The sequence below is a fragment of the Camelus dromedarius genome, chromosome 3 (genome assembly GCF_036321535.1).
Source record: "Camelus dromedarius isolate mCamDro1 chromosome 3, mCamDro1.pat, whole genome shotgun sequence".
Lineage (NCBI taxonomy): Eukaryota > Metazoa > Chordata > Mammalia > Artiodactyla > Camelidae > Camelus > Camelus dromedarius.
In genome coordinates, this window is record NC_087438.1 from 89044035 (window position 1) to 89057666 (window position 13632).

The following is a 13632-nucleotide window of genomic DNA, read 5'->3' on the forward strand; positions in this document are numbered from 1 at the left end:
ATACATATATGTATATTTCTTTAATGTATAGAAGAAATTCATTTGTTCTCAAGAGGATGGTGAGAGGGGAGCCAGGATCTCTTTGTATGCATGTATTTTAGTTTATGTAAATGGTACCTTTTAAAGACCTCATTTTGTTTTTTGACTTTTTTTTTCTTTTGGAATTTTGTTTTAAAAATCCACCCATATTGTTATGTGGACAACCAATCCCTTGCTTTGATGTGCTGCAGAACACTTCTTAACGTGTTCACTCTCCTGGGGCTGGGTACTCAGCTTCCTCCAACGTCTCACCACCTCAGAGTGACATAAAAGGCATGTCCCTGCTATGTCTCTTCATGGAGTTGAGTGACTATGGACTTTGAAGACTCAGAGACTCTTTATCTTTTTGCTGTAGACTCTGAGCAGAACTACTAGAGCACAGGGTGGACATATAGGCACCTACATGAATAAATAGTGCCCAATGGTCCTTCAGAATTCCCGTAGCAGTCTTCATGCTGCCAGCAATCTACACACTGACAAGGAGTCCGCACACCTCTACTGTGCATGAGGAGTCTTGTGTTTTTTCTTCCCTGCCAGCACATGATATAACTCTCCAATAATCTAATTTTCTTTGGCCTAATACCATTAAGAAATATTATTTATGTTTATTAATTTTAGTTTTCACTTCTCTAATTATTAATAACTATCTTGTTAGCTTTAAAATTTCTTATCTGAAAACTGTCAGTAAATATTCTTTAAACATTGTTATATTAAGGTTGTTGTCTCATTCTAAATTTTAAAACTTCTGTTTTAGACACAGCAATTATCTTCCTCATCCTCTAAGCTGTCTATTAATTTCATCCATTTAGGAACAGAAATCCTTAATACTGACAAAATAAAATTCAGGAAACTGTAGTAAAGACCTTCAGACAAAAGCTGAGAGTCTACAAGACAGGTTAAACAAAGTTCTTCAGGAAAAATAAATTTGAAATGGAAATTATCGTCCACAGGAAAAATGAAATGCACTGGGAACAGTAAATGTGTTGATAAATATAAATGACATTTTTATATTTTTAATAAAATTAAAAACAATTGACTGTTGAAAATAATAAGAAGAACAATAATATATTTTGGAGGCTCTAATATACATAGAAATAAAAAGTACAATAGCACAGAGGACTGTAGAGGGAAATGGAGAAATATTATAAAATTATTACTATACAAGTAAAGGCCATAATATTATTTGAAAATACACTGTAGTAAGTTAAATATGTAAAGACATGCACTAAGATATAAACAAAGACGTAGAGCCGATTGTGGAAATAAAACTGGATTACTAAAAAAAAATCTAATAGAGGCAAGCAAAGAGAAAAAGAAATAAGTAGGTGGGACAAACAGGAAACAGTAAGACAGAGATTTACACCCAATAATAATGTAATTACATGAAATGTAACTACTATAAACAATCCAAAGGCTAGGGTTGTCAAATATTTTTAAAAGACCCAATTTTATACTGTCTACAAGAAATCCACATTTACAGAAAACTTAAAAAGTAAAAGAATGAAAAAGATATATCATGTACTCACTAATCAAAACAAAGCTGGAGTGGCTATGTTAATATTATACAAAGTATTCATCAGAACAAGAAATATTACCATTGATAAAGATGGGTATTTCATAGTGACAAAGGAGTCAATTCATTAAGAAGAGACAATTATGTAAATGTGTATGCAATGATTATAAAACATTAAACATCTGAAACAAAAAGTGGAAGAACTGAAAAAAGAAATAGATCAGTCTACAATTACAGCTGGCAATTTCCACATTCCTCTCTCAGAAACTAATAGAACAAGTAGACTGAAAACCAGCAAGGATATGTTGGACTTGAACTATACTTTCTACCAACTTGTCCTTATTGACATTTAAAGAACACCATCTTTAGCAGAATAAACACTCTTTTCACGTACACAAGAATACTTACCAAGACAGACTATATTCTGAGACCATGTAAAAAACCTCATTACATATAAAAAGATTAATATCATCCAAAGTATATTGTCTAAACACAACAGACTTAAACTAAAAATTTAATAGGAGGAAACATCAGGAACATCTCCAAATATTTGGAATTTAAACAACACATTCTGAAATTATCCATGGGTCAAAGAAGAAATCACATGGAAAATCAATTAGAAAGTATATTGAATTAATTGAAAATACCACATATCGAAATTTGTGGGATGAAGCTAAAGTAGTGCTGACGTTATAAAAAGAGAATGGTCTAAAATTGGTTATCTAAGTCTCCATATTAAGAAATTTTGAAAAGAAGAGCAAATTAAACCTAAAGCAAACAGAAGGAAGAAAATGCTGATAAAATAGGACAATTGTCAAAGAGAGATCATCAATGACCATAAAACCTGGCTCTCTGGAAATACAATAGATCTCTGTGAAGACTGATCAAAAAAAAAAGAGGAGAGAGGAGAAATTAATGATCATCTAAGGAATAAGAATGGGCACATCACAACAAACTCTACAGAGATTAAAAGGATCAAAGGAAATAGTATGAACAACATTATGGCATTAAATGCAACAATTAAGATAAATTCCTTGAAAGACACAAATCAAGGCTCACTCAAGAACAAACAGATAGTATTAATAGACCTACAGCTGTTTAATTTAATTTAAAGTAGTTTAATTCATACTTTAAAATCTTGGTCCAAAGAAAGCTTCAGGTCTAGGTGGCTGAGCTGTTAAATTCTCTCAAACATTAAAGAAAGAAACAATACCACCTGTTGACAAATTCATGCAAAAAAGAGAAGAGAGGACACTGCCCAAGCCATTTATTGGACTGAGTCACCACGAGACCAAAGGCAGACAAAGACATCACAAGAAGGAAAACGAAAAGAATAGTGTCTTTTTGGAACAGGCACACACAAATTATTAGCAAGTCAACTTTAGCAATAAGTTAAAAAGTTAACACATCATGACTAAGTGGAGTTTATCTCAGGAATTTAAGGTTGTTTCAACATTCAAACATCAATCAATTCAACATATTCACAGATTAAGGAAAAGAAAACGTATGATCATCTCACAGATGTGAAAAAAGCAAGTGACAAAACTCAACACGTATTCATGATTTTAAAAATCTCTGTAAACCAGAAATACAAGAAAATGTCCTCAACTTGGTGAAGGGCCTGTACAAAAAAACTACAGACAGCATTCTACAGAAGCTTGGGAAAAATCCTTTTATTTAGAGTTTCTGAATCTTTCATTTTACATCTATGTAAATTCACCTTAATATCTCTCTGTGTAAAAAGTAATCCCCTCTAATTCAGTATATTGTTAAGATAAACACTGAATATAAAAATAAATATAATATATAAGCTGATGCAAATTTACATTATCTATTTAAATTGACATGTCAGTATAACAGATTTATTATTATATCTTTATATAACAACATATACTCATCGTAATAAACAGTAAAGATGCAGAAAAACAAAGAGGTAACCATTGATATGTTAGTAGTTTGTTCCTTTAGACTTTCATTCATACCCAAGTTCAGAGAAGTGGTCTGTTTATTTAACGAGAATAAGATCACACTATATGTGTTGTTCTGCATCTTGTTTTCAGTAAAAAATATTTTGTGGATACACCTCGATGTTAGTAGATATTGATTTACCGTATTGCTTTTTTGGTAAGCCCACAAGTTTGGTGTATCTTCATGTGTAAACTAGGAAATTTAAGCCTACAAAAGAGCTTAGTTAGCATCCTTATTATTTCTTCCTCACTTTGACCATCTGTCTGTAAAACTAATTACAACAGCCCCAAATATTTTTATCCTGAACTTAAAGTAGATGTCATTGTCTTATTAAAGGATACCTGATCCAAACAAAAAGCATCTGTAATATGACAAGAAGTTTATATACTGAACAGTTTAATTTACATTTCAAACTGCATTATTTTAAAAATATACTTCACTTCCACCCTTTCTACAGTGTGGTATAAAACATCCAGAGAAACCTCTTTTCCTGGCAGATGTATCCGAGAAAGAATATCTTGGTATAAGCTGAAAAATGAGGCCAAACCTATAAATCCCTTAATACTATTCATAAAATCTTTGACTACATATTTAGTTGATTCAGTAATTTTTCAAAGGAAAAAGCAATTTGACTTTACAGGGTTTATTTTGTAATTGCCTAAAAAGTACTTTCCTAGAAAAATAAATAAATACAACCTTTATTTTTGAAGTATCCTAGACTACACAGCTATACAGAATTAATTTCTTTTAGGGAGAGCAAGTTAATCACTAAAATAAAAAAGAAGAGTTTAAAGAAATCTTACAGAAATAACATAAACCTAGACACATACACGAGTGTGCCCTATAAAAACAAAAGCAAACCTCAGACCACCAAACTATGCAAGAGTTTCTGCATCTTCCAAGTGCCAGCGTAAGAAACTGCGAACGTCTGATTCGTTTTCCACTGTCCAAATTATACAGATGTGTTTCTGTCCCTCCCTTCAGTTCAGGCACAGACTTATTATTTCTTTGAATGTTGAATAACTTCAAATCACATGTCGGAATTTTATGGAATAAAATGAAATCTTTTGAAACTTAAACCTTATATAACCACTTCAGTCTATGCCCATTAAGGCTGTAAACAATGTAACAAAGCAACAGTAATTCTAGTTTATGAACTCCTTTATTCTCCAACTTCTCCAAATAAACTTGCCCTAAGAGATTAAACTGATTTTATTATATAAACTAGTGTTAGATGGTATATTATTTTTAGTTCACATTAAAATGTGAAAAAGTATGTGCAGTGCTACAGGCATTTACTTTATATCTGTGGGAACTGACGACCAACTCCAATTACTAAATTAATAGTACATGGTTTTTAACTTTGCCTGTGACCAAATTAGATCCATCTTTAAAATAAAAGTTCTCATTTCTATACTCCATAGATATTCATACATAGTACTTGTATTTCTATAAAAACAAATGCCAGCCTTTTAAGTATAGCAACTGAAGAGTAGGTCTGTCTCTACCTAGAACATGAAACATACAGGGTATTTTGGTAACCATTTAATATGGTTTGACTCTGCCAGAATACCTATTTGTGTATTCACAATATTCCAACGCTGAATAAATGATCATCCCAACAAACAAATATTGGTAGCTTACTACCTGCAGGACTCTGAACTTGGAATAAAAAGAGCAGAGTATGGTTCTGTCTCAGTCTTCCTTATCTCAACAAATGTCATCATCGTTTATCCCGTTGTCAAAGTCAGACACCCAGGAGATAAACTTGGCACCTCTCTCTCACTTGTCTCGGGTCATTTTATCAGTAACAAGTGTTTACTTTCCAAATATATCTCAAGTCTTCCCCCTCGGCTTCTATTCTGGTCTCAACCTCCATCACATCGCCTGTAACTACCGCACGAAACTTCCAACTGGTTTTTTTGCTTCCACTCTGGTCCCCCTTTAGTTGGTCCTTCACAGAGCAACTCAAGCAATTTTATTTAAATATAAATCAAATCAAGTATTTTTCTTCAAATATGCATCAAAGCCAGAAGTTTGTAGACATTGTCACATTGTCTTCTGGTCTATGAGTTGTTCTGGAGAAGTCTGAGACCAGTCAGAGTACTCCCTTTAAGAAAAGACATTTGCTTATTCTGCCTTACTGTACCCACAAGAGTCTCCTTATCTATTCTTTCTTAGGGAATTTTTGTGCCTTCCAATAGGCAGACGGAAGCCTTTATCTATTTTATAAAATTTTTCTACTTTATTTTTTTCAGTTCCTTTCAAGAGCTTGCTTTACTACTATTCTGCTGACTTCACTACCTTTCTGCTTCTTTACAATCGTTATTCATTGTCCTCTGACATTTGATTTGTGATTTCCTCAAGCTTAACCTCTGTCACTGATTTTTCCAGTTTTATGTATGTTTGTATGTATATATGTATTATGTGCCTTTCACTAGGCAAAGCTTTAAATCCTCCTTCAGATTCTTTCTTGAGTACTATCAGCTCACTTTATATCTTTGATTGGCTTTGCTAAAATCTTACAGCTCTCCTTTGAGCGCATTTTAAGAGAAGAGCCATGCTGTTTTTCATCTCCTTGAAATAAGAGAGCATATGAATTTTGTGTTTATTTGGTAGTTCTTCTATGAAGCATGTTGCTATGGCCTTTCCTTGCATTCTTTTTCTCTCTTTTTTCAGGTTTTATATGTGGGCCTTTTCTCTTTGGTACTCCTCTGTAAATGGGGCCATTTCCTGCTGAATCAAGAGTGGGGAGAGCCAAGAAGAAACTGGTTAGTTTGAAAACTTTTACAGGGAATACTGCCTGAAGCAGCTTCCCACCAAACTCTCTCCCACTTTATCCCCCCTGGGTATTAACTTTCAACTTCGAGTTGATGGTGTGGCTCCCACCTCCTGCCCTTTCAGATACAGACTCCGAGTTGCTCACTAGTGGTCCCTACTTCCTCTTTTCCTTCCCTCTCCTTTACCTGAGGGAGCATCTCTGGGCTGGAAGGCTGGGTAGAGGATATTAGAAATGGCTTGCCTCCAAAGACTCTCCTTCTATATCCCTTCTGTTACTCTGAGGGTCTGCAGGAGATCCATCTCTTATGGGATCTATCTCCACTCTCTAATGGAACACCCACAATCACTGAACAGGCTTTTTGGATGCTGATGCTCCTGGTAAACATGCAGAAGATTCTCCCTGTCCCCGTGACTTCCCAACATCCACATGTGTCCACCACTGCTTTTAATTCAGGATTGCAAAATTTTATTTCAGAATGACTTGCTCTCTATTATTCCTTTTCTAGTTAGGTTTTGTGGAGTTAGAAGAAGGGCAATATCCTGCTATATCTTTAAATAATATATATCTTCTAATAATTAACTATGTTTTAAGTACATTTTTTGAATTGTACAGTAACAGCTTGTGTTCACACAATATGCAATAAAGCTAAACTTTGTAATTGTTAGGTAGTTAGATAAGTGGGGTCACCAGGCAGACATGCGGAGGAGAGGGGGATGGTCTGGAAGATGGCGTTATGCCCGCCTCCAGCAAAAAGGGGCTTTACTTCCTCTAAATGAGTGCCAGCAAGCAACCGGGTTAGAGCCCGACAGCCACGACTGCACGGTAGCAGAAAGGACTTAACCAGACATGACCCAATGCTCATTGTATTATAATTAATATTGCAGTTTAGCCCCCTCCCCTCCCACAAAGGATTTTTCTGTGTACGTCATGGGTAAGGACACGCACAAAGGGGCCAAACATGACGAAGCATACCAGGGACAAGAGCCGTCAATCAAGAGGCCACCCCTAAGCAAGGGTGTATGAGAAAGGGGAGACAAAAACCACCGCTTTTCCTCCCTTAGATCAGCCTGCCTCTTGTTCTTGGGGGTGTACATTTCCTTCTTTTAAATAAATTTTTAAAAAACTTTTGCTACACAACATACTGTCTCCTGACTGTAAAATTGTCTTTTGGGTATGACAAGAGTGGGATCTTTACTTTTCAGGGTGGTATGATGACCTGGTTAACCTGGTCAATGCAGACGGCTAAGATAAATCTGTGTGTAATAATTTATACTGATCAAATGAACCAAAGCTCCTTTTCATTTTATGCTACATAGAAGGCCTGGAAATAATGTACCACTAAAGACTCTTCTCAAGTCTATAATTGAGGAAGTAGCCGTGCCTGCCTGGCTGCAGCTAGGATTCAGCTTCTCTGTAAGATTCATGTACAGTCTGAGAAAAGAAATTAAATATTTCTGAATACTAACCCCATCTGAAAAGAACTCACACTAACATTTGTTTTGCAGGACTGATTTAGAGTCTGTACTCTCTCTCTCTCTATTCAAGCCCCCATCCTGTGTCCCAGCTTGGTTCTGACTCTGTCACGTACATCGGAATTCCCACACCTCTCACGCTGCCTGGAACAGAGCACAGTCTATTACTGTTGTCCATGATAAAGCAGGAGACGAATTTTAATGAGCAAATTTCTTCTGCCAAAATTTAAGTTTTGAAATGTTTGGAGTACTTGAAAAGCCTAATTCCTGAAAATCAAATAATCATGCAAAATTTAACATATTTAAAAAATTTTAAATGTACACTGTTCATCTGAAAATCTAAAAGACCCAAAGTCAAGTACTAATCTTAAATAAAATATCCTTCCAATTTGAGTCTACTCATAAGTCAGTGAAGATTTAAAAAGATGAAACTCTGTAAGAAAATAATATGACATATACATGTGGCAGTTTATGACATATTTAAAGTTTGTAAATTTTCTTGGAAAAGGGCTTAATGCCACTTTTTAAACCTTTAATTCACTCACTTTATGCTAGTTAAATTTTAAGGGCTATATTAGCTCACTTTGGTCCTGTAATGTTTAACAAAATAGAGAATGTACAAGACTAAATGAAGATTAGACTTAGGCACAAGGACTGGTATTGAAATGCTCTTAATATGGAAGGAGTCAAGAATCATTATGACTGACCACCCAGCACCCCAGGAATGCAGACCCTTCTGATACTGCTTATTTAAGTCCAGTAAGTCATGATGGAAACAGTTAAGAATTAAAAAAAAAAACTACTAGTTTCCTTGAAGCTTATTTTTTTTAAAGCTTGTTTTTTTAAAACTATGATCTTAATTTTCTGTTGGCCCTCATTTTTCACAGTTATTCCGTTTACTACAAGATCATGTTTCATCCCCTCTTAAGCCATAGATAAAGCAACTTACTAATTGCATTAGATACAGGATAAGACTATGTTTAGAACTCCAGAAATGCCCTCCCTCTGCTAATATAAACCACGTTTTAGAACTAATATTAAGCTCTTTACAACTACGATCTATGCAGCTGAAATGTATTTTTAACTCTACAACAATTTTCAATTATCCTATAAAAAAGATCACTATTATAAAAAAAAAAGTATGACATGAATGTATCATGTTTTATTATCTTATTTTTTCACGCCCTGTATCTTCCAAATTAACTTGGCAGCGTATTTGGGAAACAGTCTAGGAATTTAAAGGGAAAAATGAAATCACAGTAAGATGTAGTCTTAAAATAGCCTGAACTGAGGATTAGTATTTAATTGAGAACTTTCTGACCATGCCATGGTTTTGAAATAAAGCAGAACTTCTAAAACTTGTTTTTCCAGACATTTTAACCATGTGGCAAATTTCATTTTGCTCCTGTTGCTATATTAATCCCTTAGACTTTCAGGCAAACGGAGCCCAAAACTTATCTTCACTGCATAAACAAAATCAAATAAATAAGCCTTCAGACATTACTAAATCCTGAAGGACATTCAGGAAGTTTGAGATCAGATTACACATTTTTCATAATTGTGTTCAGAAAAACTAAGCTTCTCTGACAAAATATCAAGGTAAAAAAGGGTAACTACAAATACAGAAGATGAGGAGAGTCAAAAATGTGCAGTGTTTTAGTTGAAGTTAAGTGCTTTTCTTAACCTGGACTACTTTTACAAAATTGTGGTTTTTAGAAGTATTTTAATCTCAATTGCATTTATTAATTCAAGAGATATTTACTGAGTATCTGCTGCATGTTAGACACTATTCTAAATGCCTCAGAGGCATTAATGAATAAAACAGATTTCTGCCCAAACAGAGCTTACATTCTAGCTTGGGAGGAGGGTGTAAAATAAAGACAAAAAACAAGCAGGTGTGTTAGAAGGTGAAAAGTGCTATAGAATAACAAAAAGTATTACTCTAATAAATCCAGTAGATTTATACAATGTTTTATCTTTAATAATAATCTATGTAAATTACATAAATTTTACGGTAGTCTATATCTAATCGAGGAAATTTAGGTAGTACAGCAAACACTGTATAGTACAGTACAGTACATCCTCTACAGAAGACCAGGAACTCTATCTAGTCAGGCTAGTCAGATCAATGACTTAGAATTTTATTAGCCATGCTAAACAACAGATTAAAAATGACATTTAACCCAATCTTCATATTTAGGTCTGACCTGTAATTGGTAGTAATCCAAGAAACAAAACTCACAAAACAATTCTAAATCCACAGCTGACAAGGCTTTTAACAAGCAGCTAAATATAAAGGTACTAATCTGTTGAGTTATGTTGTCATCCCTTGGGTATCTCTATAGGTCTGATTTGGAAAAAAGAGTTTTTATGAAGACCATTTTTTTAAAAGCACCTTTTATAAAACTTCAAAATTAACAAAAATATTTGGAGGCCACTGTCAGAGATACATTTACCACACAGAGCACTCAGGTTCATTATTCAGTGAACTGAGGTCACGCACAGGCTCCCCAGACTACCATTCTCATTTGAGTTTTAGGATACGGGACTGGCTTTTTGCAGTATACCATTTACATGGGCCGGACAGATAACACCTCTGCCTCTGACACTCGTTACAAACATCAATTTGAAAGATTTCAGCTATAACTTTGTATATAATTTAACTGTAACAAATAAATCTAAATCCCATGTTTTGAATATGAGTAATATCATTTCTGTGAATAATACAAAAGTAATTTTACATTTTCCTGTGATCCTACTGCCATTTGAAGGCTCATTACAGAGCTCTGTTCCAAGCTCTAAAAATAGGTTTAATCATCTGATATCAGAGAAATAGCCAAAAAAAGAGTAAGAATCATGGTGGATGAAAATTAAGTAAAATAGTTATCCAGTCAATATGTAACAACTGTCAGCTATTCGGGTTAAAAACGATGGCTGTAGCATCCTCGGGGCCTCAGTCTAGCTCTGATACATAAAATAAACGTCAGGATGTGACTGGGAAGACTGCTTGGAGACTATATTGTAAGCAGCCAGGCATAAGCTCAGAAGTAACTCCAGTTGCCGTCTTTGAAGAGCCTATTAATAGCAGTATCAGACAGCTCACTTCTCCTGTTACCCGGGTTCGGGTTCTCACATCTTGAATGAGATTAGGAAAGAGAGAAAAACTGTTTGACCTGGGCAATGATGCATGCACAGCTGAAGAGGCTGCAGAGGGAGTGTGTAGTACCACCTGGATGAAGACGTGGAATGGCTTATCCTCCGACTGTATTAAATCTTTCAAATTGTATTTTTAAAAAATTTCCCCAACTTTTCATGTCTTCTCCATTTATGTCAGAAGTTGAAAAATTATTCTCTATTAGGTGGCTGAAAGATAAGCCATCTCTAGTCAGGCTTGCTTATGAGGCCCTGCTTGGAATAAATACTGAGTTAAAGGGTCCCACCCACGTGGCAGACCCTCCCAGTGCAGTGAAGGGAGACCAGACTCATGGGTGATGCTGGGCCCAAGGCTAACTCACCTTGACAAGCTCCAGTGCGGATGTTGGGGATGAAGCCCCGTCGGCAGGGCTGAGGCTGGGCCGGACACATCTCACAGGGGTGGCCCCAGGCCCGCCCGATGGTAGCACAGCACAGAGTCTTTGTGCAGACAATGCCTGTCAGCTGCCCTTGGCACATCTGGTTGTTGACCTGAGTGAAACACGGGCCCGTCCTATAATCTGGAATGTGAAAGAAGACAGAGAGACAGGTTTAAGGATCCCGCACCAATCTTACGCCAGGACCTCCAAATACATAAAATAGACTGTTTCTTCTGATCATAATGTCGAACTGAAAAAAGGCCAGAGTTTCATTTTGAAAATTCCTAACTTCTCAGTATTGAGAAGTGCATCACGAGACTTCAATGTCTTCTAGCCTAGACACTGTAAATGGGTGGCTCAAGGGCTGTGTCTGGGACACAGATGTGTTTTCTTGGCCTGCTGAATGTTTTAAAAGAATTCAAATTAGTAGCCAGCATTTTTAAATCGGGAAATTTTGCATGAAATTTTTATTTCTGGCTTTTCTTAAGAAGGTGGAAGTTCTGGCCAAGCTAGGGCTGCCATGCTGCATGGCACAGAAGTGAAGTGAAGTGCGCCCCCTCGGTGACACCACCGCCCCAGCCACCCCTTGCTGCCAGCACTCCTCACTCTCTGGAATGCTCCCCCCTCCCTGGGCCCTGATGATACCTGCTTTAATGATGGCTCTTTACCCAGCAGATTTATTCCCTGATTAGGTGGATAAGAGTTCAGAAAAACAAACCAGAACCAACGAAGATACATCTTCCCGTATCACAGATGTATGTGAGGCAGTCTAGACTGTCTTTAATCATTTAGTTCTAACATTTTGATTTGTTTCCTTGTCAGTCTGTTTAGTTCCATGTGTAGCTCAGCCAAAAGACAATACTAATCAGGCCCATGGCCATGGAGTCTTTCCAAGTTAAAACTGCATGATCTCTGTCGTCTAGATGACTGTACTATTGTCCAGCTCTGCGACGATGATGATAAAAATGTTAGCAAATGTATGGCACATATAATCTACAGGCAGACTCTTCTATGAATATGAAGGACAGTCTCTTATGACCCTTGCATCTCAAAATGCGATTCATGGACCAGCAACAGATGCATCACTGGAGCTGATTAGAAATGCAGATTCAGGCCCCATCCTAGATTCACCGAACTAGAATCTGCATTTAGCAAGATATTCAGGAGATCATATGCACCTTAAAGTTTAAGGACTGATCTAGACTATAGGCAACTTGAAAGCTAGGCGTATCTGCTATACCTCTCTTCCTGCTAAAATTTACTTAAATGAACCTGTTAGACGATTAGTATATCTATATTCTTTTAAGCAGAACTGAATTATTGACGAGTTTTTAATTTGTTGCTGTTGTTTTGGAAGACACAGAAAATCAGAGAAAGATCAGACTCCTGAAGACTGACCAATTAAATGATTCACATTTGTTATAAAATTACAACCGACATATGTGAAAAAGCTTCTCCCCCCTTTTAGAGAGTTTGTATGCACACAGTTTATTAACTCTTGGGGATGTAAAATGATAGTCAGGATATCGTGATAAGCCTTAACACGAATGACATAATTCCATGTGAAGGGGGAAGCCAGAACAAGTTTATTTCAGATTTTTGTGAGAACAAAATGTTACATTCAGAGGAAAAAACAGTCAACAATGTTGGTAAGACTTTTATGAAAAACTGTTACTGGAGAAAAAAAATCAAACTTGGATATAATTTAGTATTTGAACTCTTCGACTAGGAAAACTTAGATATCAGCTAAATGCTATTGTATGACAAAAAATACAACTTAAAACCACATGAAATTTCTGTTTTTTAGTGAAGAATGAGGCTTTGTCAAAAAAATTCAATACAAAGGAAACAAAATCTAAAATAGGTAACTTTTTTTAGCAAGCCGGTTTAACATTCTGTTACTCTACAGCTGAACTTCAACAAAAATAGCTCATTTTAATCCCTTACATAAGAACAACAGATGTGCTGGCTGCAAATCATGTTTTTGAAAAAGACAATCTTTGTATTATACGTGTAGATATGTCAGCCTTGTAAATAAGCAGGCTTCCCACACCACAAATTACCAGGTCGTAAATTTTTTAAACCTACTCTATTGTCCTTCAGACAACACATTATTTTGCCATTTTAAATAAATAATAGACTTACAATAATTACATCAAGTTCTGAACAAGTAGGAAAGTCTATTTTTCGCCAAAAACATAAGATGTATTTTTGGGGTAGATTCGTGTTTATATACCCAGGTTCACATTCTGCACACTTTCAGGATTCCTAGAGAGAAGCCTGCCT

The 13632-nt window shown here is 35.7% G+C and overlaps 1 protein-coding gene across 1 annotated transcript in view; it reads right to left on the bottom strand.

Moving 5' to 3' along the window:
- Positions 1 to 13632, bottom strand: part of FBN2 (fibrillin 2) — a 206194-nt gene that overhangs the window by 138185 nt on the left and 54377 nt on the right. The window contains exon 6 of the mRNA XM_010981038.3: positions 11290 to 11487. Within this exon, the coding sequence (XP_010979340.2) occupies positions 11290 to 11487 (198 nt within the window). The remainder of the gene's footprint in view (positions 1 to 11289; positions 11488 to 13632) is intronic.